Source organism: Aplidium turbinatum, chromosome 2, assembly GCF_918807975.1.
Source record: "Aplidium turbinatum chromosome 2, kaAplTurb1.1, whole genome shotgun sequence".
Taxonomy (NCBI): Eukaryota; Metazoa; Chordata; class Ascidiacea; order Aplousobranchia; family Polyclinidae; genus Aplidium; species Aplidium turbinatum.
This window is the reverse complement of record NC_137473.1, coordinates 30,907,755-30,933,930: the sequence shown is the minus strand read 5'-3', so window position 1 is coordinate 30,933,930 and position 26,176 is coordinate 30,907,755. Positions and strand designations below refer to the sequence as shown.

Here is a 26,176-nt window from a genome sequence, read left to right as displayed (position 1 = left end):
AATCGATTCTTGAATTTTTAAAGCCGCTCAAGATCGAACGAAATAGTTTGCGGTTTCTGGAAACTCCAATGGCGGCCAAGTCTGTAGCAGCCACTCGATCTCGTGGACGCAGCGATTGTACTGTAACGCTTGTTTGGTTTGAATCTACATCCTCGAACAGACAATGCCTCTGATGCGTTATTCTTGGCAGCTTCACATACTTCTAGAGGCTTTGAACCACTGACGCATGGCAGGTCACCAAGTTTGAGAGTGAAGTTTCCACTGTTGAGTGTTTTTGTCGGTGAGCTATTCCTTCCACGAGGTTGATATTTCGCATCATTGTTGTTCACAAGCTGCCCGATCACAGGATAGTTCCATTGCAAAAAGTATTGTCCAAAACGAGGGCAGAAATTGCGATGGAAATCGAGCCTTCTTTTAACAAACACAAACCAATTTCGTGTTATCGCGAGACCCCGCTACTCCGAACTACTTTATTTTGCCAAATAAGGTCGGTTTCGCAAGGATGTCTAATAATAAGGATCAAATGTGAATTCGGAACACATGCATGCAGCGCTTGTAATCCCAATCAACTATTCCGTCCTTTTTCTGTGACTAGACTTGTCGATCTGCAATTGAACGTATCAAGGCATTGCATGTTACAGCTGGGCAAAATATATATTTATTTTCGATGGTTTCAACGTGATGAAAAGATAGAGCCACGTAATCAAGACTACAATACGAAAAAAACGTTTTTAGTGTCAGAAACAATGTTATATTCAAGTAGGCTAATTAACAACTGGTTTCAACGAGACTGTACAAAAACACAATGCATCAAAATGTGATAATGCAGAAAGTTTGTTGAACGTTAATTTGGGTTATTGTTATTGGTACTGTATTACCTTTAATAGTAAGATTCACTATAATTCCTTTCAAAAATAAGCTTACCATGCCTTTTTGTCTGAGGCGAAAACTGTCTACTTTTATACATTGCGTGAGACCAGTTCATTTGAACATTAGATAGAACAAAAACTCCAACTTCACAATCTTGGCAAGTCATAAAATATGATAATCATGAATTCACAACAATTTCATCGTCTGAGAAATGTTAAGTATATAGTACATTTGTTTTAACTTTATGCATTAACTCTTTTTAAAATGGTGTTGGTCAAAAAGGTTTGCTTGCAGCAGAATATCTACAATATAAATTTGTTGATTTCTTTTAAAATCCGTGTTGTTAAATGAGAAATATCAAGGATGCGGAGGACAAAAATTCATCATACTATTCTAAAACCTTCTATATTCTCGGAAACTATCAGAAATGTGTTTGGGTTTTTCAATCAAACAGCGGAAAAACGCTGGGCGCGAAAATGGTAATAGTCTCTGTAGTATATATTCCATATACAGTATAATAATCTATGCTCAAATATCAACTATACATTCAGCCATCTTGTCACTATAGATTCAAAAGCCTCCACAAGATGTTTCACTTCATAAAAAATCATCTAGAAAGTTTCATTAAAATAAAATTCCTGTGCACTTTCCAATCTTCTGAGAACTAAAACAAATTTGCAGAGTCATCATGCTTTTAAAAGGTGTGATTGAATAAATTGATCTACCTACATAGTCCATAAGTGCAACAGTGTTACGTGGACTCTTCAGTCTTCATACAAGGCAATTTTTCAAACGTCTGGAGATTAGTTTCCTTTTGGAAAACTGTCATCTCCGTACTTATAATTGTTGGCATTGCACTCCAGCTAACAAAATTGATCGTTTTCGCATTGGTTCAACCTCTAAAAACGATCAATTTTACCAGCTTGGAATAAAGCATAAATACCAACCAACAAAAACAAAATTTATCAAGTAGTTAACCACACGACGTTAAAAATATAACAAAGAGCAGGGGCTGACAAAAAAACTGACAAGAAAGTTATGTACAGCTTAGACAAAGAGTGCATTAGTAAGTTAGTCTTGGTCTTCCAGTTGGTTAGACTGAGACATTGGTACAGGGATTTCATCTCTTTCAAGCTGATGTTTTGCACGGCCCTTCTTTGATGCACAATTAATTAAAACAAAAATTATGAGCTTTTTCGATGACTTAAAGCCCATTCAGTATTTACACAGTAATAAATAGTGATGAGCTACTTGCAAACTACATTACAAGATACATACAAGTAAAATACAATACAACCATAGTGTATTTTAAAAGTAATTGTTTACACTTTTAAGTGTGACCGACGTAAAAAATTTTGGACACAGATAATCCCACCCTACAAATCACATTTTCGCCGTACAGTGACCATACTTATATATTTTCTTACTCAAAACAGCAATTGTTTGTTTGTTTATCTTTATCCTGCATTGCGGGAAAGCGGACTTGAGCGCTATGCATCGGTGTACGCCTTCCGACGTACACCTGACCCACGCTGCAGCCGACGGCAATGTCTGTTTCCGGTTGTCTACTTTACTTATGACTTAAATTTGGTACTACCCATTACTCGAAATCGATCACTGGGTAGAGGCAATTATCGTAAAGTTTCTTGCCCAGAGAAACAACAGCAAGTGCGGGTGGCTGGAGTCGAACATGCAGGCTTTCGACTGTGAGCCCAACGCGCTAACCACTCGCCATTGCTGCCGACGATCTTGTTCTGTTAGTTGTTCGAAACAAAGTTATAATGCATCAGAATGTATGTGCTTACAAATTTATAAAAGTATATTATTATGACCAAACTGCAAGCTCTTATAATGTCTACAACTTGACAATAAGTTCTTGTCAAGTTAGAAAAGCTAGTTGAAGCAACTATAAGAAGTATGTTGCTTTCGGAAGGGTGTTGCTTTCGGAAGGGAATTTGTGCACAAAAGTTAGATAGCGTTGATGCTTCTATTACAAACTCCAGAGTCTCCAACCATATCGTGCAACAAGTTCGAGATAAATCTCATATGAAGCATGCAATCCGTATAACTCCAGCATGCTGTCAGCCAATCATGGTTTGGCGTTGTTACGGCGTGAAAACAAATCTTTGCAGTGTAATGAAGAAATCTTTGGACACATCCCAATCATCTCATAGTTGTAAAATTGATTTTTTTAAATGAACACTGTCAGCATCCTGTCTATATTTATAATGAAATGCTCTAGTTTTACATAAGGTGCATAAAATCTATGCAAAAATGACTAATCACTAGAACCGCTTAGCTAGGTTATGTTTTCTGTAAAAGATAATGTTCTATTCACAGGCTATTTTATTGTACATATTTTCAATTATTATATTTTTAATGTAATAATCAAATGGGTCATATGAAGGCCGTTTGAAAAGTCGGAAAGGATGGTCGGCCCATCAGCAAGTTTATCTTGAAATCCAACGGTGAGATTGCTTTGAAATTTCCTACTAAGTCACATGACGCTCACACCAGCTTCGATTGGCTGGGGTGAGCACCTCAGCAGCCACACATACTCTCCGATGACGTGACTTGCTCGGCGGTTGGCTTCCTGTCCAGTACAACTTCGTCCACTAGTGGCGATAGAGCGGATGGCTAAGGAGTTTTCCAGGATTGAAAAGGAGAGGATATATAATTTCGACTAAAAAATTGACAAAAATAGTAAAAAATAATAAAGCAACACGATGCATTTAGTCAATTTTCCACTATCTTCTGCGAAACAATAAATATTCACAAATTAACTGACTTTTTGAAGCAGCAGGGACATTCTTAACGAACTTTGCACTTCAATAAATTTGCATCCAGCGACAAGCATATGGGAAAAAGTAACTTCAAAACTTTTATGCAGCCGGCCCGACGAGTTATTAAATATTCTATTAGAGCTTAAGACAAGTATCTTCCGCTACATCAGAAGTAAGCTTTCAGTTGATCAACAATCAGCACAAAAGTTGACACAAAATTTTTACCTTTTTACCTTATTAATATATTATTACTTAACAATATCACAATACTGATGAGTAACTTTTATAGGTAATATCACAGCACTGAAGGATACTGATATTGTCTTTCTGAGGTGTGCTCTCCATCCCGGGAAGAGCCGCGGCGACACGACGAAATAGCTGGAAACATAAATATTTTTCACTGCATTTAGAATTTAAATCATGACTTTTATTAAAAATTAAATAACAATGGATTTCCAAGAAAGCATGCTTGCCAACGACAACCTGACAGCTTAGTACTTCCAGCTACCCAGTATAAGTCTTTTGTTTCTTTACCTTGGGAGTTTCTGAAAAAATTCGGCGTATCTTAAATGGAATTGATGTAAAAGTCGCTTTGAAACCTTTCTTGACAATAAGTAAATTGTCAAGAAAGGTTTCAAACGTCTTTAAAATACGCCTTGCAACAAAGCGAAATCTCAGGTTTAGTGTACCCAGTATCTTGTGATAATTGCAATTTAATTTATATTGGCCAAAAAAACGAGATCTTAAATCTTGCATTAATGAATACAAAAGAGCTTTCAAATATCAACGCCCGGAACAATCTGCTCCTTTGCATGCATGCCATAACTTCAGATCATAAAATAACTTGGAGCAATTCTAAAATTCCAAAAGTTGAAAGTGATTATGAAAAGCGAATCTTTTCTGAAAGTTGGTTTATCAATCAAAAGCTTCATGTAATGAATCGCAATGATGACATCTCTCTTCCTGCTATCTACAAAAACTATTGTAAGCGCTTATTTGACGTTTTTTAAATTGGTTTCATGCTGAATGCTGATTGTAAACTGTGCACTGTGAAGTAGTGCTTACACAATTCGATTCATCATGTCTCATACCGTTCACTCTCTTCTCTGCCGTTATGTTTCTTGTTGATCGTTAACATTTTAACCCCCTTTTTCTAGTTCAAAGCTTGCGAGCGATAATTTTTTGTCCAGAAGTTGAATTTGATTTCGCATATTTAGTTGATTTTAGCAACATGGTCCTCTGTTTTGTCACTACCTGGTCTAGCTCCCTGAAGAAGTCAGTCGTGTCTGATTGACGACACGTCGGAATAAAAGCAGATTGTCACTTTATACATCTTGTGATAGTTTAGGTTAATTTGCACCAGTAGAACGCATCATGTTATTTAACCAAATGCCTGGTGAACAGCCTCATTCAATTTTTATCAAAAATACTACAAAAAATTTTCGTTATTGTTAGTCTAGGTTCAGAGTGGATACTATGGTTGCACAGTAAAAGGCTTCTTTTTCTATTTTGTACGTTGCACGCAAGTTATCGCTTGTAATCTCAACTGATGCCAATAAACCCTGGAGGCTGCGCTTGTAAAACTACTGGAAGAACCATCAGCCTAATAAATATTTAATTCACCAAAAGTTTACATGCAAAAAGAAATCTTGGATTGCACCAGAAAACGAGGAAACGAAATACCTGCTTAACGTTGTAACCGGTTTTTGCGCTGGTCTCAATAAACATGACATTCAATTCCTGAGATTTTCTTTCGCCTTCCTCAATAGCAACTTGCCTGAAAAGCAATTATGTCTCAGTTTAAACGTTTAAATTCTAATCCTTTGTATGGCACGTGTGAATCGGACACCTTGCATTTGAAGATTTCTTGACTGTGTGTCGGACATATTTCCCACCTAAAGCAGAGCACTGAAGACTCTCGGGCAGGAACTCGTCAGTTAAACTTTCCTTGCTGCCCTTAGAGGAAAGCAACAGAAAGAGGTATCAAAAGAAAGAGTGTTTATAAACTTCCGCGTCTTGCAGACAAAACATCATTTAACGTAGTTACGCGTAGTTGTATAGTATCTCAGTCCGTAAGTTCAAAAACAAGGTGAAGGAACTCTTGAAACAAAAGCATCTCCATTGTAGAAAGTTAAAAAGCTTTGATTTCGCTTCGCATGTTGCCAAAAATTCGGTTGATTGCATTTTACTGTAATACTGTACACACTTAAGATTTAGAACTCTCAACACATTTATGATTGACAATTTTTTTCAGTTCAAGTGTCCTTCTTTTTAATTTGTAAGTTTACGTAAGTAAGCAAATATAAACATGACACAACTTGCTAATTTTGTTCACTGCAACTCACTCTAAAACTCACCTTAAATCATTTTTTGCGGTTATCATGAGTTAGCCTCAATCTAAGTTGTAAAGTCGGAAATAACTAGCGTTCGCTCACAATAAACTAATATCCCTCCTGCTAGAAAAACCATCCGACTTACACTGATTAAACGCCTGCACAAAGATTTTGCTGCCTGCCTGGGGCAGCGTATTTATAATCTGCAGGTCGCTGCAGCAACAACGTGTTGTTGTTATCGCTCTTTTCGAAACTTTCTGATATGAAGCAAATCAAACGAATGATTCCGCATCCAGAGTTTGGCATAATTGTTTGGTATATAAACTCTGAGACACAATCATTTGTTCGATTCCACCGCTGCCACTATTTTTTTCTTCGTTAGCTACCAAACAAAATTCAAAGCAAGAATCAGTTCTCTGTTTGAGTACTAGAAGCGTGACAAGGACTGCAGTTGGCTGGTTCATGGGGAAAATTGTCGTCACTCCACCTACTGCAGCGACCTGCAGCTTACAAATACGCCCTGGGGCAAGCCTAAGTTCAATACATGAGACGTCATTACTGTTCGTCCAACAAACGCTGCTTTAGGTGATTCAATATTTTTCAACAATCATCTACTGTGAAAACCGCAGGCAAGTCAATCGTACCTTTTGTCCGACAAGTCGGTTTTGTTGCCAACTAACATGATGATGACGTCACTGCCCCGTTCTGTTCTGACGTCATCAATCCATTTCGAAGTTTGTTGAAAGGAATTCACGTCTAAGTGAAAAAGGATTATGAAAAATCGATTTTCGAAAATTGATCAGCAGCACCAGTTAAGCGTGTTTTAAGGCATAAAATTGCAGCTTTTAAAAAACAAACTTGGATTTTAAACAAGTCGACAACAAAAAGGAATTGTTGTGTGAGCGTAATGCAAAAACACTACTTTTGCATTAGGCTTTAACCTGCACAAAGATAAAGCACATACTGTTACTTAGTATTATTCATAATTTTTGGCATAATAAAACATGTTATTCTCTTTCTAAGGTAGACTATAACTTAGCTGTTTTTTTCATTGAGGTCAAAAAATACCGAAATAAAACTTAGCCATATATTTACAAATTAGAGACCAGAATATAAAATCGATTTCCATAACCCAAGGTCTTGCAATTGACATATCAGCCATGCACTGGTCAAAGACACTGTTACATGCCACATGGCTCTTACATAGGCCAGTAAATGATACAGCTTTGGAAGAGAGTTTATTTCGTTGTGCCACAAACGGTACTACGACGGTTTATCGAATGACAGTTTATCAAAACGACAGTTTATCGAACGACAATTAATCGAACGACAGTTTATCGAAACGACAGTTAATCGAAACGACAGTTTATCGAACGACAGTTAATCGAACGACAGTTAATCGAAAACCTAACCCCTAGCCCCTAACCATTATCCCCTAGCCCTTAACCCCTGAGTATTCCATTGCATATGTGCTTCGTCGTTCGATAAACTGTCGTTTCGATAAACAGTCGTTTCGATGAACTATCGTTTCGATAAATTGTCGTTCGATGAACTGTCTTTCGATAAACAGTCGTTCAATGAACTGTCGTTCGATAAATTGTTGTTCGATAAATTGTCTTTCGATAAATTGTCTTTCGATAAATTGTCGCGTCACGGCCACAAATACGTACCGTACATCAAGTAACACCAAAGAATGTGATAGAGTTACTATCAACATTAGAGAATAATGATCAAACGTGCAAACAAATATTTTACGCTTCTATCAAGCCCTGATCACCAATGCAAGGCTTTTGCATGATCAATAAATCAAGTATACATACGAAGACAGAAGGTATTAAAAAGCACATACTTGTAATATCGTAGACTACCACCGCAACTGTTGAATCACGAATATAACTTGGAATTAAACTTCGAAACCTTTCTTGGCCTGCAGTGTCCCATAATTGCAACCGTACCTATGAAATAGTTCGGTACTGGTCGGTTTAATGGTAAGCCCGTAATTCCACCATGGTTGAAAATAGTGAAATTGAAGATTAGTCACTATAACTACATAAGCACATAGCCGCTATTGCAATGCATAGAATCATATATTAAGACGTGTTACTGTAAGTTTAAAAAATTACTATTTAACTTTATTAATTTCTTCCAAAGCACTTATGTCTCAGATGATATTAACTTAAGAGCAAATGCTGAAATTGCTGAGACCTTAAAGGGCGGGGAAACCCAAATTAACTTTTTGCGAGTTTTTTGTCTCAGCGTGATGTCATTGTGTACAACATGCGTTTTAGAAAAAAAATAATTAAATTTTGTTGCCCTAGTCTCGCTAAGGCCGCTTTTGTTTGAACCTCGTTTGCGAGGCCGTGCGCGCATCCAGCCGTGACGCTGTGACGTCACAAGGTACATAACTCCTTTCCTACGATATGCTGGTTTGTCCTTCAGGATAGCTACTATGTTGTCTCCACCTGCATCTGCGGAATTCCGTTTTAAACACAAAAGCGATGAGATGGCACAAAGCCACTTTTATTTCAAAATAGGAAAATTAAATCCGACGTAGCCTATTCCTCGTCCTGGCTTGGAAACTTTGTTGGAATTGCGTGGACGACACATGATAGTATAGGAAAGCGGATGCATCGACCAAGATATCCCCATACCTATAGGCAATGTGTCTGTAACGTCTGCAAAAATAAAACCTTTTTACGCTCGTGTTTGCACTCAAAAATAAAAGAGATTTTATCAGCAGTAACTTGCAATAATAAAGAACTTCGACTATTCAACGAAGGCTAAACGGTGATTACCAGTGTGACATTGAATGAAATTACATTATTTACATTAGCTGAATCACGTGTTGCTTTTTCAGTCTGACAAGCTATATCAGAAGACAGCAAAGCCTAATAATGCAAGAGATAATACAACGTAATAAAAGGAGACACTTATAGTGTCATTTACATTTAGGTTTAAGGTAAGAAATCACGGAATGGCCCGTTTCGGCTAGTCCGATTGGGCTAGTCCGATTCGGCTATTACCCTATTCGGCTACAGCCCGATTCGGCTAGTCCGATTGGGCTAGTTCCCTATTTGGCTACAGTCTTTATCAGTTAGTTCCCTATTCGGCAATTTTTTGAAAATCCAACGATAATCCTTCTGTAATCCGACAAAATCCTTCTGTAAATCCAACGGACGCCTTCTGTTTATTTAGACAATTTTGTATTTTATTCCACAATAGGCTATCGTTTCTTTTACATTCTTGCAGTTTATCCAGTGTTTACTTTTGAGTGCCTTCCCAGACGGCAAAATCCGTCATTTTTGTTGTCTGGGTTCGTGCAAAATATGTGTTTTATATCAAAACAACAATTTTCTTGATTAACAATACAGGTTTATGAGATAAACAAAAGTGTTTAGTAAGTTGTTCGAGTGTGTTATTGTTCAAAATCATAGGCGCCTAACTATTTTTTTGGCCGTGGGGGCAAAAGCGTGTTTCATCAGCAGCAACGTAAATTCAGCAAATGTCACGCAGATGGATGACGTAATTATGCCGTCACACTAGGATTGCTTTTATTGCAACACTCGGAGTTATCGCTACGTTCGACCTACCGTTAATTATTATAAACAAAACTCGACCACTTCGGTTAAGCAAACACATGACATGCGTCTGCGTTAGCTAGCGGTTGATGGACTGCGACTCTTTAAGCTAAGCACAACATAAAGTTTAGCAACGAACTAGATTTATTAGCATGAAACATTTGAAAAATAGACTACAATAACATGGAGAGAGAAACCAGACACCATGAAATAAACACTTGTGTGAAATCACCGAAAAAACGTTTCTATCGTAACTCATGAACAGTGCTCCTTCTAAAAAAGCAATGAGTTGTTTTTTTATCCTTTTTGTGAGAGTCTATAAATCTTTCTTTGATTAATTATTAGACAACTGTCACTTGCAAGAATTGTTGATTAACAACATTTTGCAGTAGGCTACTAAGCTAAATATTTTCGTATTATTACAACCAGAAAAAAGTCTTTAAATTTATATATAATATTTTTCCAATTTATTATAAATTGAGTTGGCACACCGACCTATTTTGCTAACAAAAACTTGCATAAAGAAAACACTGCTCATGAGACACAATAACGGTAGAACGTGGAATGCACAATAGCGTTTACATGAAATTTACAAACTTAAAATAAGCAACCCTATGCTCACACACAATTTTGAAATTCAAAAACAAACGTTTTTATCAACTACTGGGACAGTGTTGCTGGACATCGCATTGGAATAACTTTAAGCGACGCCCACCTAGAACTATAATCTGATTGGTCGGTCGGTGGAATCGTATGCAAAGCAAAAATATGCTTCCCGGAAAGTATTTTTTGCCTTCCTGCTGTTTAACTCCTCAAAAAAAGTATTTTTGGTTATACTTGTACGCTGATACCTTCCTCGGGCCGCACTCAACAGCGTGGCGGGCCGCATGCGGCCCGCCAGTTAGTGACCCCTGCTCTAAAACAAAGTCATATATTACCATATATAGTCAAAGTGGCAAATGCGCGGACGGACAGCTTTTACGATAATGCACGGTCCATCAATTTAAAGAATTAACCGGCGGTAAGTATTAACCGGCGATTCAATTCGATAATATCAAACCTCCATCTTTACACTCTGACTACAAAAAAAAAAATTGGGCCTATATCATGTGAAAGTTACGAGTAATTAAGCATTGATTTCAACGACCTAATTTTTGGGCAAAATCAACTTTATGACCGGTTTTGCGAAGTTTGATCTTCCGCTTTGCAAGGCAACTTGATAGTTACTTTGAACTTTAGTCCAACGTAGAGTGGTTTCACTTTAACCTGAAGAAAAAAATGTCTACTTCTGGCTTTCTTTCCCAATTAAAATCATTAATCAGTGCATTCAAAAAGGTCTTCCAGAATTTCGTTATTGCTTTGTGACAAGCATTTCTATGGTAAACAACTTTACCTCGCTTCCCACTTTTTTCTCAGTTATTCTCTTTTAAATACCGGCGCGCGTAGTCTTGCTCCTCCGTCAAGGGGTGGTAATCACACGCAATTCATTATGACGCAACCGAAGGCTTTAATTTATCACATGGCTCCCCCAGACAGTAAAATTGGTCATTTTTACATTGATTTAATGTCTGCAGACGTTGAATCAATGTAAAAATGACGGATTTTGCCGTCTGGGAAGACACTCAAAGGTAAAAACTGGATAAAATGCAAGAATGCAAAAGAAACGATAGCCTATTGTGGAATAAAATACAAAATTGTCTAAATGAACAGAAGGCGTCCGTTGGATTTACATAAGGATTATCGTTGGATTTTCAAAAAATTGCCGAATAGGGAACTAACTGATCAAGACTGTAGCCAAATAGGGAACTAGCCCAATCGGACTAGCCAAATCGGACTAGCCGAATTGAGCTGTAGCCGAATAGAGTAATAGCCGAATCGGACTAGCCCAATCGGACTAGCCCAATCGGACTAGCCGAATAGTAGCAGACCCAAGAAATCAAGCATGAAAAGTTTAACAAAGTATAGAAATATGATTAGGCATACTCTAGCAAACCCTGATTTCAAAATAACCTTAACCAAAAGGTAATCATGGCATCGAAAATAGTTGAGCAGCAGGTATACCGGTTCCCCAAAGATCAAATGTAACTTCAATACAATCAGTAGGCTAACAACATACCATTTCATATTGTAATTCACTGCTGTCGCCATCCTTGCTGTTAGTGTTGAATTCAGCATCGCCCTCACTGCTCATTTCATCATCATCACGTGCCTTCTCCGATCTGAAGATTGGCTGCATTTTCCTCCACAAGCCACGTTCTTCCGCTACTCTTTTTGTTTCTCCAATGCTTGACAAATCAGCCCACTGTATTACGTCAGCTCCCCATGTTCGTTTCCTTCTTCCCCTGCACTTCTTCCCTTCCACCATACCTTCAATAACCAATTGATGTAGCTGTCCTGCCGATCCTCTCAAAATATGTCCAACGAATTTCATCTTTTGTTTTGCTAAGTGGTTTGCCCATCTATCTTGCACTCCAATTCTTTTCCTAATTGCTTCGTTTGTAATGTGTTTTTTATATGATATTTTTAATATTCTTCTGTAGCACCAGAGTTGAAAAGCATTAATTTTTTTGTGAATTTCTGTGCTGTAGGTCCAACTTTCATTTCCATATGACATGACCGGTTTGATGTAACAAGATAGAAGTCTCAGACTCTCAGTTTTAATTGTAAATGTATTTCTCCTCTTAAAAATTCCTTGCACTGGCTAAAGAAAAACAACAAGTCGAAGAAATGGAAGTCTTCATTTTCCAGCAATCCAACTAGTCAGACTTGGAATTTTCTCAATGTTGAGAAAAAAGTTCTCAGTTTACACGACAGTAAACAGTAGTTTTCTTGAGATTTCAATTTTTAGGCACTTGCAAAATCCCAATTGAATTGAACAAGATTTTCGAAATCAGTTTCTTGAAAATGTAAACTGCATATGTGACTTGATGATGTTGGTCCAAGCCATTTTCTTCTTCTATTTACCGTACAAATTTTACCCAAATTTTTTTCAATTTTAATCACAAATTTTGTCACAATTATCTAGCTGTGAGGCACAGTCATACAAGACACATTGTTTTACCATGAGAAAAGTTTAACCCAATACCTGTGTAATATATCAAGAAGTTAGATTCTGGGAATACTACTCAGGGGTTCCCAACCTTTTTTGCTGTTCGTACCCCTTTGTCAGGTCAGAACATTCTTTGTACCCCCAAAAAAAATTCTGATTGAATTTTTCTTTGCTTTTACAGCTCAATTAAACGTTAAACTGATATTTTACACAAAAATCACCAAAAGAAATTAAATGTTAGTTATTTTGTTTGTCACTTCTCAGACTGCTTCATTGATAAAATCCGCTCAAACAATAGTTCAATTTTACTCAAGCCAAAACGTAAATCATCTTCCAGTTGAAGACAATTTCTGTACTTAACTCTTAATGTACATCATGGTCGAAAAGCCACTTTCACAGTAATAAGTTGTTAAGAGAATTAACACTGTCATGGCTTCCATAGCAAGACTTGGGAAGGCTTCATAGCAACACACCAAAATTCTTCTAACTTTGATTTGTCAAATAGCAGTTTCAATTTTTGGCAGCTTTTTATTTCGATGATGTTCTCCCACAAATTACCCTTATCCAACATTTTTGTTAAATCAAAAAGAAATGGATTTATAATCCAATGCTGGAAATAATTCAATTCACCAGCAGAAACATAACCATCGAAACAATCAACGAGCATCTTTAAATGGGAAATAATTTCGTTTTTGACATTTTGCAGCAAAGAGTTAGCAATTTGATCAAGACAAGGAAAATTAACAAAGTTTCCATTTTCATTTTGAGCAGGAGCATTGGAGCAAGTAAAAAAAAAACATGGTTACGAGACAATGCGGCTACTGAGCCAACTAAATAACATTAATTATTTGTGGATAATTTTTTTTTTTCAAAGCAAAGACTGTAATGGCATAATATCATTTACAAATCCAAAACAAAACTGTACTGCGACCTCTGTTTGAAAAGCTGCTCTGTGGCCCAAGGATCTTCGTACCCCTTGATGTTTAATCTCGTACTCCAAGGGGTACGAGTACCCCCGGTTGGGAATCCCTAGGTACTAGACCTACAGTACACTGTACTACAGAATATAGGACAAACTTCAGGACCTAACCTGTCTATGCACTTCAACTTAGGATTAGCTTAGTGACTGCTAGCCCAGGTGTAGCTGTTTAGACCTGACAACTTGGTAACTTCAACCTAAATTGAAGACTTATGCAAAAACATCAGCAGAAAGATGAACCCTTGTTAACTAGGCCTAGTCTAGTTGACTAGTGAACTCTTGTACCAGTATACCCAGTAGAAGTGTGGTACAGTAGCTGTTCAAGCTAGGCTAGCCGAACCCTTATCAGTTTACTTCATGCGTGGCATGGTGGAACAAGCTATACAACACAACAACCTAGTCCGACCAGCCAAACACAACAAAATTACAAAAATGAAGGACTGTACCTCGTGACGTCACAGCGCAAGTGGCTTATTTCAACGGGTCTGCTACTATTCGGCGAGAGCCTTTTTCGGCGAGTTTTTGAAATTTTATTTTTAAAGGGAATTATCGGGTACCGTAGCCTACCTAATTATAATTGCCATATTTACATCGTTAAACATTGATATCGTGCAGAAAGGAATAAAAATAAAATGTTTGAACTATTAAATTAAAATTCGTTATGTCAGTTCAGTTCAGTTGTTTTTATTTCTGACCATCATATGAAAAACAATACACGTCAACATAGCAAAGGTAGAAGCGACAAAACGCGAACGTTAAAATGTGCTTGTGACCGAAGTAAGTTATTGAGTTGAAAGAAATTTGGCATGGTCGCAACACCTTCAGAAAAATTTAAGAAATGAACGGAAAATAAAAAAAAGACAATGTTACAAAAAAAAATCATGTTTAATGTCTATAAGTTAGTACTTTTGAATAGTTAAAATGATTCTAAAGTTTGGATCAACAAATGTGTGGCCTACAGCTTGGAATGAAAGGAAATTATCGGGTACCGTAGCCTGGTTATCCCAACCAGCAGAAATTGCCGTTTTTACATCGTTTTAACGTCGCTAAACGTTGAAATCGTGTAGAAAAGATAACTTTGCTGACTAGGATACGTTGAAACTGGGAAACATTCACAGAAGCTCTTCGATTTGTTCCAAGAACCCATTTAGCCTAACAGTTCATTTGTACATTGATTCAACGTCTGAATACATTATCTTAAAAATGCATAATCTTAAAAATGCAACGTATCGAAGGGGTTCTGTGAATGTTTCTCAGTTTCAACGCAGGCCTTAAAACTCGTGTTTTTTTTCGGCAGCCGTCGTGGCCTACCGAGAGCTTCTTCTCGGCGGCCAAATCTGCGTGCTTGGAGGCCAAAATACAATAACGGTAGCACAAGTAAATAGCATTAAACTTGCAACAATGTTAAAATGATCACTTAGCGTTGTTGAAGTCTGGGCGGCATCCTGCAATAGAATCGTTGTGCCACGCATTAAATGCTTTATCAGGATTGTAATCCGGTATTGTGGGACCATCTAACGACCCTAAATTGTTTTAACTGCTCGCAGCTCAGTAAATTGTTTCAACTGCATACCGCCTTTCATAAAACCGGACCATTTATTCCGTTATATGATGTTACCATTGAGGGTGTGAAGTCACTAACCCACAGCGTTCTCAACTATGAAGACACATGTTTTACCCACGGATGTCAACTAACCTAGTTCTCCTTTTTAACAACGATTCAATATCCGACAACATTGAATCGATATAAAAACAACAATATTGCCAGCCGATGTAAATTAACACTTCGGATTAACACTTCGTTAAAATAAACATCGGGAATTGCAAACAAGACTTACAGCGCTGGTGATCGCAGCTGGATATATTCAATACAATAGTAGTGACTATGATGCGCTGACCTAATTCTGCGTCACTCTTTGATACTACATATTTTCGACATTTAATCCACGATCATTCTATTGCGAAATTAAATAATTGGCTAGAAGAAACCGGAGGCCAAACTTGGCCGATGGAGGAGGTAGCACAGGCGGTCATTCAAGCACTACTTAGCGGCGATGGCCGCCGGCTGCTTTAAGGCTTGCAACGTATTCTAGTCATCAAAGTTCTCTTTTCTACACGATTTCAACGTTTAGCAACGTTAAAACGATAGGCCACACATTTGGTTAGCCTTTTCATTCTGTTACTACAATGTAAAAATGAACTGTTAGGCTAACTCGGTTCTTGGAACAAATTTTTGCTGGTAGGGATAACTAGGCTACAGTACCCGATAATTTCCTTTCAATCCAAGCTGTAGGCCACACATTTGTTGATCCAAACTAATCATTTTAACTATTCAAAAGTACTAACTTATAGATATAAACATGATGTTTTTTTTTGTAACATTTTATTTTTTTCTATTTTCCCTTCACATCTTAAATTTTTCTGAAGGTGTTGCGACCATGCCAAATTTCTTTCAACTCAATAACTTACTTCGGTCACAAGCACGTTTTAACGTTCGCGTTTTGTCGCTTCTAACTTAAAAACAACTGAACGGACATGACGAATTCAAGCACGTTTTAGCGTTCGCTTTTTGTCGCTTCTACCTTTGCTATGTTGACGTGTATTGTTTTTCATATGATGGTCAGAAATAAAAACAACTGAACTGAACTGACATGACGAATTTTAATTTAATAGTTCAAACATTTTATTTTAATTCCTTTCTGCACGTTCAGCGACATTAAAACGATGTGAAAACAGTTAGGCTACGGTACCCGATAATTCCCTTTCAAAAATAAAATTTCAAAAACTCGCCGAATAGGGCACTCGCCGAAAAAGGCTCTCGCCGAATAGGGAACAAGGCTCTCGCCGAATAGGGAACTCGCCGAATCGGACTAGCCGAATCGGATTAGCCGAATCGAAACGGGCCATTCCGTATTTCAACAACGTTTCATGTAACACTGGTAAGAAATGACAGTGCGCACTTTGCCCCTTGTGGGGCGGTTGCATATGATCGTTTTTTTGTAAAAGATAGTAAAACGTGTTCAAAAATGCGTAACTTACGTATTCCAATCATTTATTTGCGTATGCAATTTTCATTCCCCCGCTCTTTAATACTGCTTCAATACCAGTAGAGGAAAAGTAGTTTAAGGTTAATTGGACAGGAAGAAAGGCTAGCTTGTTGGACAAAGTTCACTTTCAACAACGAACAATTGAACTATTGATGGACGGTTGGACACTATTCTTGCGACTTGCGAGTCTACGCTTAATGTAAATGCCATGAAAATCTTTCAGTGTTCACCGTTTAGTTGTGTCAAACCAAGCACTTGTTCAATGTTCATGATCCAATTCTTGCAAAGTACTTGATATGCAATATTTACATAAAGGATATTGTTTTTTCATCAGTAACAGCGCATATGCGAGAAATAGTCTCTAAAAACGTTCATAACAACTATATCACAAGGGCAGTAGATCATTATGTAAAAAGTTGTTTAAGCAAGTTCCATCGTATAGTGTTAGTATCCTGGTTTTATTTTTCGGTCATTGACCGATTTTTTAGCAAAATGTCCGAAAAAAATATAGTCAATTCGGTCAAAATGTCCAAAAAAAAATATAGTCAATTTGGTCAAAATGTCCGAAAAAATATATAGTCAATTGACTAGCTATATATGACCAAAAATGACTGAAATAATTAAAATTGACCGAATTTTTTCAAGTCATTTCTAACAAATGACCGAATAGTCTCAGCAAAAAAAAAACAGAATTTGTATCTATTACACATACACAGATTTAGATTAGCACATTACTAATACTTACAGTTCTGTCTTCTAAATACATTGTCTTCGACAAAAAGTCTATACCGATGGTTGCCTGAAAAATACAGAACAAAGTGCATATTTTGATCTTGATCTTTTTTGTGCAGGAATAAAATAAAAAAGTCAATAAAACTAAAACACTTAATTTGAAATCAATTCAAAACCTCTAAAACAACTAATTCTTTCACATTCAAGTAAAAACTTAAGGAAAAACTTATATTTGGGAATGTAGTTGAAACAAAGAGCTCGTCGCTAGTTCCGAAACAATGCAACAATAAAAAATAAATAAAGCACCTGCATGCATGCATCACATTTCACTAAAAATCACATACCTGATATGTGTTGTCAAAACTATCATACATAAATCTTGTTATTAAAGATGTTTTTCCAACTGCAATGCATCAAATTCCTTATTAGTACCGGTAATCGCAATAAGATTCATCGGTTAGTTGTACTGATGAATAGGTAGGCCGTAGGCCCTCATGTAAGCACATAACTTTAGGTAGGCTATACCGTACCAGGCCTCGAAATATCCGGCGGTCATGGCGGACATGACCTCCGGAATGACCTCGAATGTCTGCCGAAGCCGACTCATTGGTCGGTCATAAATGACCGCCGCAAAATTCTTGACAAAAATAGAGCTAATGCAGCAAAAATATATTTTAAATTTGAATTGTAACAATTGTTTGTTTAACGCGAACAAATACGGAGCTGAAGCAATAATAATAGGGATGTGCCGATTACAGAATTTTTGTTGATGCCGATTCTTAAATATTTGCCGATACCGATTCCGATTCTTTGGTTAAATGATTAAAGCTGCTTTCACTTTGTCGCCTGCTCTAGACAGCGTGATTTTTTACGGTTGTTCTTCGCTTCTTGCGCGCTACAACGTGGTGATAGACACGCGTTTTATTTGTTGCGGAAATCAGTGAAAAGAGAAAAATCGCCATTGCTCACAGAGTGCAAAATAAACGTAGCTTAATGCATTGTGCAAAATACTATCTTGTGCGGTTTGCAGTATTTTTCTCGCAGAATTCAAGAAGGTGCCTGAAACAAGAAGATAAAAAGACTAGAGTGTAAAAGGAAATGAACGCATCGGTATTGAATATACAAAAACCTTTAAAAAAGTAACACACCAGCCTTGCATTCAAAGTTCATCAATAGGCGAAAAAAGAAAAACATCTTGTGAAGAAATTAGTATTGTTTTCGAACGCAGAGTTGCAGCCAATCTTGTTGCTTAGCAAACACGTGAAGATTACCGGGTAGCTGGTTTGATTACGTTTGCGCAATCACACGATTGTTTGTTGAACGCATTAAGCGTAATAGGCCAATACTTGGAAGTTACTTCTCTCTGCTTAGTAAATTAATATTAAGCAACTTTCAGTGACTACGAATTTTACAACGATTAAACAATAATTACAAAGAACATTTCCGCTTTTTAATATTCAAAATTAAAGGCACGTAAATTAAAATGCAATATCATCAACTTTTCTCCAGTTGCTGGAGTAAGTCTGTTCCGTTGAGGCGTAAAAATATTGCCACCTGTGCTAAAAATTCGTTCGCTTTCGATCGACGATGGTGGTGACGAAAGCAATTTATTTGCAATTTTGCTCAGCTCAGGAAACATAGTATTGTTTGGTTTCCACCAAATCATTTCTCTTCTTGCTGCGCTAGAAATGTCTGCATTAAGGTATATTCTACAGATCAAAGAAAACTCCCTAATTTTGCCGAATGCCGACCAGAGCTGGGACAGCATTTGGCTGTAACATAGTCCGTTTCATGGGTTGAACAAACAATCAAGTGACTATTGCGCAAACGAGGTAATCTTTTTTCACGTGTTTAGTAAGTGACAAGATTAATTCACTGCAATTCAGCGTCTGAAAAGATATAACTTGCAACTTCACACGTTGTTTTCCATTGACGCCCTTTGTTTTTTTTCTAAAAGCGTTTTGAATCTTTCAGACAGTTGTTCTCATTTTCTTTGCAGTTTATACCCTCTCGCTTTTTCTCTTAACTTGCTTTTAGCACCTCGCATACTGCAAGCTAATAACTATTACGTAATAATCCATTTCTCCTTTACTTTCTAACCGTTGTGTAATCATTCAACTTTTATATTTTATCTGGTCTGACTTTCTCTTTGAACGTTTTTCGTCATTTCAAAGAAAGAAAGTATTTTGATCTCGTGCCTACTAAACAAGAGTTTACAAAATGGCGGACAATCGTCATAATTTAGAGTTTTAGACTACCGCTCTCCGAAGTCCGAATGCTAGTTGACGCTGATGTGGTTGTTCAAAGAAGCCGTTCTTTGATCGGTATTTCCACGCGCTCGCGCTACTTTTGATTAGGAAACTTTGATAAAGAATCGGCAATTTTTTCCGATGCCGATTCTCAAAAAATTGCCGATACCTGCCGATTCCGATGCCGATTAATCGGCACATCCTTAAATAATAGTACAGGCAATTGCTTTAAAGATCACATTAAAGTGGCCTGGTTAACGAGCTGATGTTAAAAGTAGCCATTTTTACATCATTTCAATGCCTTGCAATGTTGCCTTGAAATAAAGTTGTCTGAACTTTTCGGCAGGATATATTGTATTCTAATTTTAACAATGCGGATTATTGCGTTACATTGATCGTTTGTTAAAAAAAAACGTCACAGAGAAGCAAGTCTCAGCCGGGTTCTGCACGTGCTTAGGCGAATGTGGCAACCTTATTTACGCTGATTTCAATTGTGTTTATTGCGTCATTACACGACTGTCATTAACGCACTGATTTATTTGCAAGCAATCTGCTCCAGTATACTTCAGGGTCGGTTGATTAAGCCATCAACCATTGCAGAGTTATTCTGTTGTACAAAATCTTCTACAAACACGACTACTGTAGTGTGGTTTTGTGCAAAATCTACATGCAAAAAATATGTCCGGTTGAGATATTAAATGTCCGCTGAAAGGGCCAGTCTGGTAGGACATGCTTGACCGCCGGAAAAAAGTACAAATTTCGAGGCCTGCCGTACTATTTTATTCTACACTGCAATCATTAAATTCTATTTTAAAAATTCACTTATTAGTTGAACAAACTAAACTATAAATACATGAATCAAAAAGTAGGTTGATGTTGTCTTGCTTTAACAATAACCATAAAGGCCAGTGGCTGACAATATAAATTTTCTGCTAGTAACATATGTCAACATACACTGCTATGTGCTCAACTAATGACTTTTTACAAACCAACATTTTTTTAATGCTGTTTCAGCAGACTATAAATCTATACAGTATTTATCATGCTATCGAATACAAAGATGCTCAACACATAATTTTCTAAGCTACGCAAACTTCAATAAATAACAAAAATACATGGCCACACAAATATCTGTATCTTCAATCAATTATGATATTTTATGAGTAAATATTTGCAAACACCAAATATATTCGTTCTTCAAAATACTCGTTAAAACTGAATGCATCCTTCATGTTCTGAAAAAGGACATCGTTGAATATTCCAAGTGGAAATTCTACTTTGGCCATCTTCATTTGCATTAGAGATGTACCGATGTATCAGTATCGGTGAAACCGGCCATTTTTTTAGTATCGGTATTGGCAAAATTTGGCCGATACTAAACAATAAACATGTAAAAAAGGAAGTTTGCTGTGGATTTTCTACAGAAGCAAAGATATAGATTTTTTAAAGTAGTAACTAACGTCACATTGACGTAGAAAAATAACCTGTTCAAATTTTTGATACCTCACACCCCCATGACTTCTTTTTGATACCTCACACTCCCATTGGTTGCTTGCAGTGATTCTTTCACTCAAACAAAACGTTTTGTTTCAGCAGTTTTGCATTGTTCGATTCTTAAGTTGTGAAGGAGACTCAATTTTTCCAATATTTATCATTTGTGTTTCTTTTTTACTCTCAGCAGAGTATAAAACTTGTAAAAAAGTTTCATCTATACAACGTCATGAATGAAATCATACCTCAAATCGGCGTAATGATGTGACATCATCTAAACATTTTATCAAACAATCAGTTTTCGAAATTAGCATATTTTTACTTCGGCGAAACGTTGCCGAGGCCAAACGTCAAAAGTTAAAATTGCCTCGGCAATTGCTGAAAACATTTAGCTTATTACAAAAAGATTGTACCAAAACATGTAAAATGAGAAACAAAAAATTTAGTAGAGTAGTCTACCACGACCGGATTGTTTGATTTGTTGTGATGTAATAATAACAAAGTAGCGATAAAGCGAGCAACGCGACACGCACACTGTTATGGTAATTCACGTTAAATAACTCCCGGGGAGGGGAAGTAAGTTAATTTTGGGTTGATTCAACCAGCGGCGCAACTAAAAAAAAATCAAAGGGGGTCGGGCAACAAGAGAGAAAACTAACAATTATTTGTAGAAGTGGATATATCGCAGTTAGCTTGTTCGAATATTAGCCTAGTGTAAATTGACAGCGCAATGATCCAATTCTGTGACGTGCGAAGCGACCTTTTTCGTTCTGTCTGCGCTTGCTACTTACTCTCAAAAAAAGTTTCCCGCGCTTTCAAAAGTAGGCAGCAAATTGTTTGCTGTCCAGGCCTGGATACACGTCAAGTTTGACAAGATTGTAAAGAAAATTTAATTGCCGTCTTTTTGATACCAAAATTATAAAATTGGTTCAAGAATGTGTGAAGTTGCGACCATACGAAGATTACAAATCAGACTAGCCTAAAGTCAGCTGCAGTTTCGTTTTGTGGGTTAATAAGGTTGCATCCTAAGTAGAGATGCCTAAAGTAGAATCTGGAATCCTTCAGATTCGAATCCATCCAGAATCGAATCTAAAAACCGTTTTTTTATCGGGTAATTGGATTCGGAAATAATACAGAGAAAGGAAAAAAATTAAAAAAAAAAAAAATTTTGACAAAATACTCCGCCGTCCGCAAAACGCCTGCAAGTCACGTGCGTCGTGCATGCCAATCCGTTTCTGCATGTGATTAACCGAAGTCCCTTACATGTGTGTGCGCGGCTGCGCAGTGCGCGCGTGTGTTGTTTTGAGAGCAAAGGCAAGAAGAAGAAAACAAATGAACTTGAGAATGAAAACTTGTTAAAATGATGGCTTTGTAAAGCTTATTTTTCATGCCGTTGTAAGCGTAAAGCTGAGCCGGTTTCCCGCACTTCAAGTTTTACTACCCTGGAAATTCAGCCATTTTGTTTTTATTACATCATTATTGCGTGAATAAATGACGATCTGTTAATATTTTGTATTGCGGTTTATGCGACTTGAGCGTGAAACAAGTTTGGTATGCATAGAACGTAGCTTGAACTGACACACTTTAAGTAGTACGTAAGTCTCAGTCTAGTTAGTCGTCCCTCTTCTTGAAGTTGCAAATCTTAAAGGGGGCTGTCATGCCGACTAGACAGCCCCCAAGTAGACCTCCCCAATCCCGGACTTTCTTTTGTTTTCATCTATATTGCGACTTTTCTGCATGGGTTTTCAATGCTAATTTCAAAAATATGCATATAAATTTTGTTCGATCAACGTCTGGGAAGTGACTCGCTGTGGCTTAGCCACAACTTTTCATAAAAATTACAAAAATCCCCTTTAAAACCCGTTTACTTTTAACCTAGTATGCTGATAACTAGATTATCTGAAAGCATTTCTTCTGCTGAAGAACTAAAAAAAAAATTATTAAAATTGGACAATTGGTACCAGAGTTATGACCGTTTAAGTACCCAGATTACACTGTCACGCATGACTGATTTTTGTTAATTTATTGCCAAATGATACTAGAAAAATGGTCCTTAGCTAATGTTTGCAGAATAAAATTGACACTATTTTTGAATTCTGCATCATGAAAAATGGTAGAATAGACACTTCAACCGACTTTCTACTCTAAATATAACCCTAAAATCAAAAAACATTGGGAACACCAACAGCGTCACCTAGTGACAGCCACAAAATTTCAAAACACAACATCTCAAAAACCGCTCGTCCAATTTTAAAAATTTTTTTTGTTCAAGTTCAAATTTTGTAAACAACACAATATATCAAAACAAACGGTGTCCGACGTTTTCTTCGTAAACAGTTCTTCGCAAGCAATTTTTCGTAAAACAATTCTTCGTAAACTTAATTCTTTGTAAAACAATTCTTCCCAAAGCATTTATTCGTGCATGCAATGGAGATTTGATGTATACGAAGAAATGCTTTACGAAAAATTCTTTTACGGATTTAATTTCACCAACAACTGTTTACGAACAATTGTTTTACGAAGAATTGCTTACGAAGAATTGCTTTACGAAGAATTATTTATGAAGAATTCGCCTATAACCAAAACAAACACCTTTTGAAACCTAGTGGTTATACACATTTCTTACTAAAATTTGTTGAATTATAATGGAATGCCTTAAATGCAAAAAAAATTGTAGTATGTAGAAAGAAAATTAAGGAGAAAGATTATAGTTGCAACAATTTGTATAAAAAGATTGAAGCTACAGAAGTAAAGTAGTTTTGATGATTCCAATTTTAGTACAAAAATAAAAAAAGTCTGGCAGCACTACTTCTAAAAATCTAGTTAGGCTAGGTAATTTGATGACAAAAATAACTGATATATATTCTAAGTTTGCATACAGACGATGACGTAGGATTCAAAGAACCCAATTAGCCTAACAGTTCATATTTACATTGATTCAATGTCTGAATATTGAATAATATATCAATCGTTGGATTTGCAGAAGGCGTCGTTGGATTTTCAAAAAATTGTCGAATAAGGAACTTGCGGAAAAAAGGCTCTCGTCGAATAGGGAACTCGCCGAATAGTAGCAGACCAGATACCAGTATGTGTTACTGTAGCAACTTATTCTCATCTTAAACTCGTTCTATTTTGTGTAGATAGATAGCGTTTACTAATAAGCAAAAATACACAGGATTTGCCCTATTTAAGTAGAACGTTGACGCTTTGCTAGACGCTTTGCCTAACTTGATGGCTTTTTTGAATCCCCATCAGGTGTCAAGTCAGGTGGTTTCTACTGTATTAAAACGGTACAAAATTTGTTTACAAATTGCACTGAGAAATAACACAGATACTGTCAAATGAATTATTGGCAGTCTTGTCTTTTTCTTTCTCCAGATATTTTTCATTCTGTAATACAGTCACTTAACACTGAATTACTGTTAACTGTTAAGTTAATACTGTTAACTTGCAATACTGTTAACTGTTAAGTTAACAGTATTGCAAAATTTACAGTATCTCATCTCTTAAAACTATTCTTTTATCTTTATAATGTTAATTTTTCTATATTATATAAAGAATAAAGATTATATACACCCTAACTTTCATGGTCAGGATTTGATAGAAAAAGTACAACATGCACTTGTAGTAAACTGATTTACGATCTCTGCAACCCTTCTGGATTCCCTGTCTGAAGAGGTACTAACAAGACACCTCAAACCGCTTTTACTAAATGGCTAAGAAGAGCAAGAAGAATAAGAAGGCAAAACAATCTTCGTCGACCTTGAACATGCAGACTTGGAGATTCTCCACGCCGAGGACATTCGCCTCCTCAAGCTTCACGACCTTGAGTGATGGTTATGTGGCCTCGCACCTTTCGGAGGTTTTCTTGGTCTCTCCTTTGGAGACTTTGAGCAATTTGCAGCCTTGCAAGGAGTGTATGATCAGATTCGGGTAGACTCTGCTACTATTAGGCTCCGGCATCTCGTTCCTATTGTTGGTGGGACTTGCCCTCCTTCCGTTGGTTTTGCGTTTTGTCCTGATCCTGACGGTGGCATTGAAAGTACGATAGACATAGACCACGCTTAAGGTGTTGGCGTTCGTCACTATCACTTGTTCTCTAAGGGGTCAACGGTAGTAACTCATATATATAGTTTTTCCTCAAATTTGCTTGTTTCAAGGCTTCGCTTTCGACAGATACGCTTCCTAGTCCCTGACGACTTAGTTGGGCCGAGACCCAGTTGAGCTTAACTGCTCGTCCGAAAAGACATTAAACTAGTGTGATACTGTTCCACTTTGATATTATTGTTCACGCAGTTTTCTCAACGTGTAGCTTTATCCGTTGGCCTTTATCTGTTGTTCGCTTAAACCGTTTCGCTACTGTCAAATCTCCTGCCAGGTAGACAATGATGATGAAGCATTTGTTTCGTCATTGTTGCCTACGTGTTGTTTTCGCATTATATATATATACTGGTTCATTGATAGTGTTTATTCATTCGCTATTCAAGCTGTACTGAAGAGAGTTTAATACTCGAAATCTAGATATACAGCAATTCATGTTGTGTATAGAATGGAATTAAAAGCGGATTTGGTGTTAGAAGTTTTGTCTTAGATTTCATAGAATTTAGACATATGAAGGCGAGTAATATGTACTGCTATACCATAATGAATAACCAATCGTTTTGAAAAAACTTTAGTTTGGCCCATGACACAATAGATATCATCTCAAAATAGTCATTGCAATGGTATTTCCAATTTGCTATTGACATGTCTGTTTAGTTGTAGCAGTAACTACTTAAAGTAATTGCAACTGCTCATAGCGGCAGGGTGGTGAAACATATATATCCCATAGATATCTACTATAAATGACAATACTGAATTGAATATTATCTTTTCAGCAAAGCATGACTAACTGTGTACATATGTATATGTAAGCACTACAATTCAGATAAGCTGAGTATGTTAACTTACCACTTTGCTCCCCAAGAAACACAAGTTTGAACTTTCTTAACGGATTTCCAAAATCACTAGTCATCTTAAATTCAATTGAAAAATATAACAGGACAATAATCTAATTAGATAGCCT

At 36.8% G+C, this 26,176-nt stretch overlaps 1 protein-coding gene across 1 annotated transcript; it reads right to left on the bottom strand.

The window, feature by feature from the left end:
- Positions 1 to 641: 641 nt before the first annotated feature.
- LOC145788247 (ras-related protein Rab-6A-like) lies at positions 642 to 26,176 on the bottom strand. The gene is made up of 8 exons (XM_082600023.1): positions 26,062 to 26,176; positions 17,716 to 17,774; positions 17,385 to 17,438; positions 7,836 to 7,941; positions 6,631 to 6,742; positions 5,337 to 5,430; positions 3,968 to 4,031; positions 642 to 3,485 (listed from the first exon to the last, which is right to left on the bottom strand). Exons 1-8 carry the CDS (start codon positions 26,123 to 26,125, stop codon positions 3,412 to 3,414), a joined length of 627 nt encoding a protein of 208 aa, XP_082456149.1. The 5' UTR covers positions 26,126 to 26,176; the 3' UTR covers positions 642 to 3,411.

Coding starts and splice junctions, on each gene's coding strand:
- LOC145788247 (XM_082600023.1), bottom strand. CDS start 26,125: ATGACTAGTGATTTTGGAAATCCGTTAAGAAAGTTCAAACTTGTGTTT. Junction 17,439..17,715: donor GTTTTGACAACACATATCAG/GTATGTGATTTT, acceptor TGTATTTTTCAG/GCAACCATCGGTATAGACTT. Junction 6,743..7,835: donor GGTAGTCTACGATATTACAA/GTATGTGCTTTT, acceptor TTTTTCACTTAG/ACGTGAATTCCTTTCAACAA.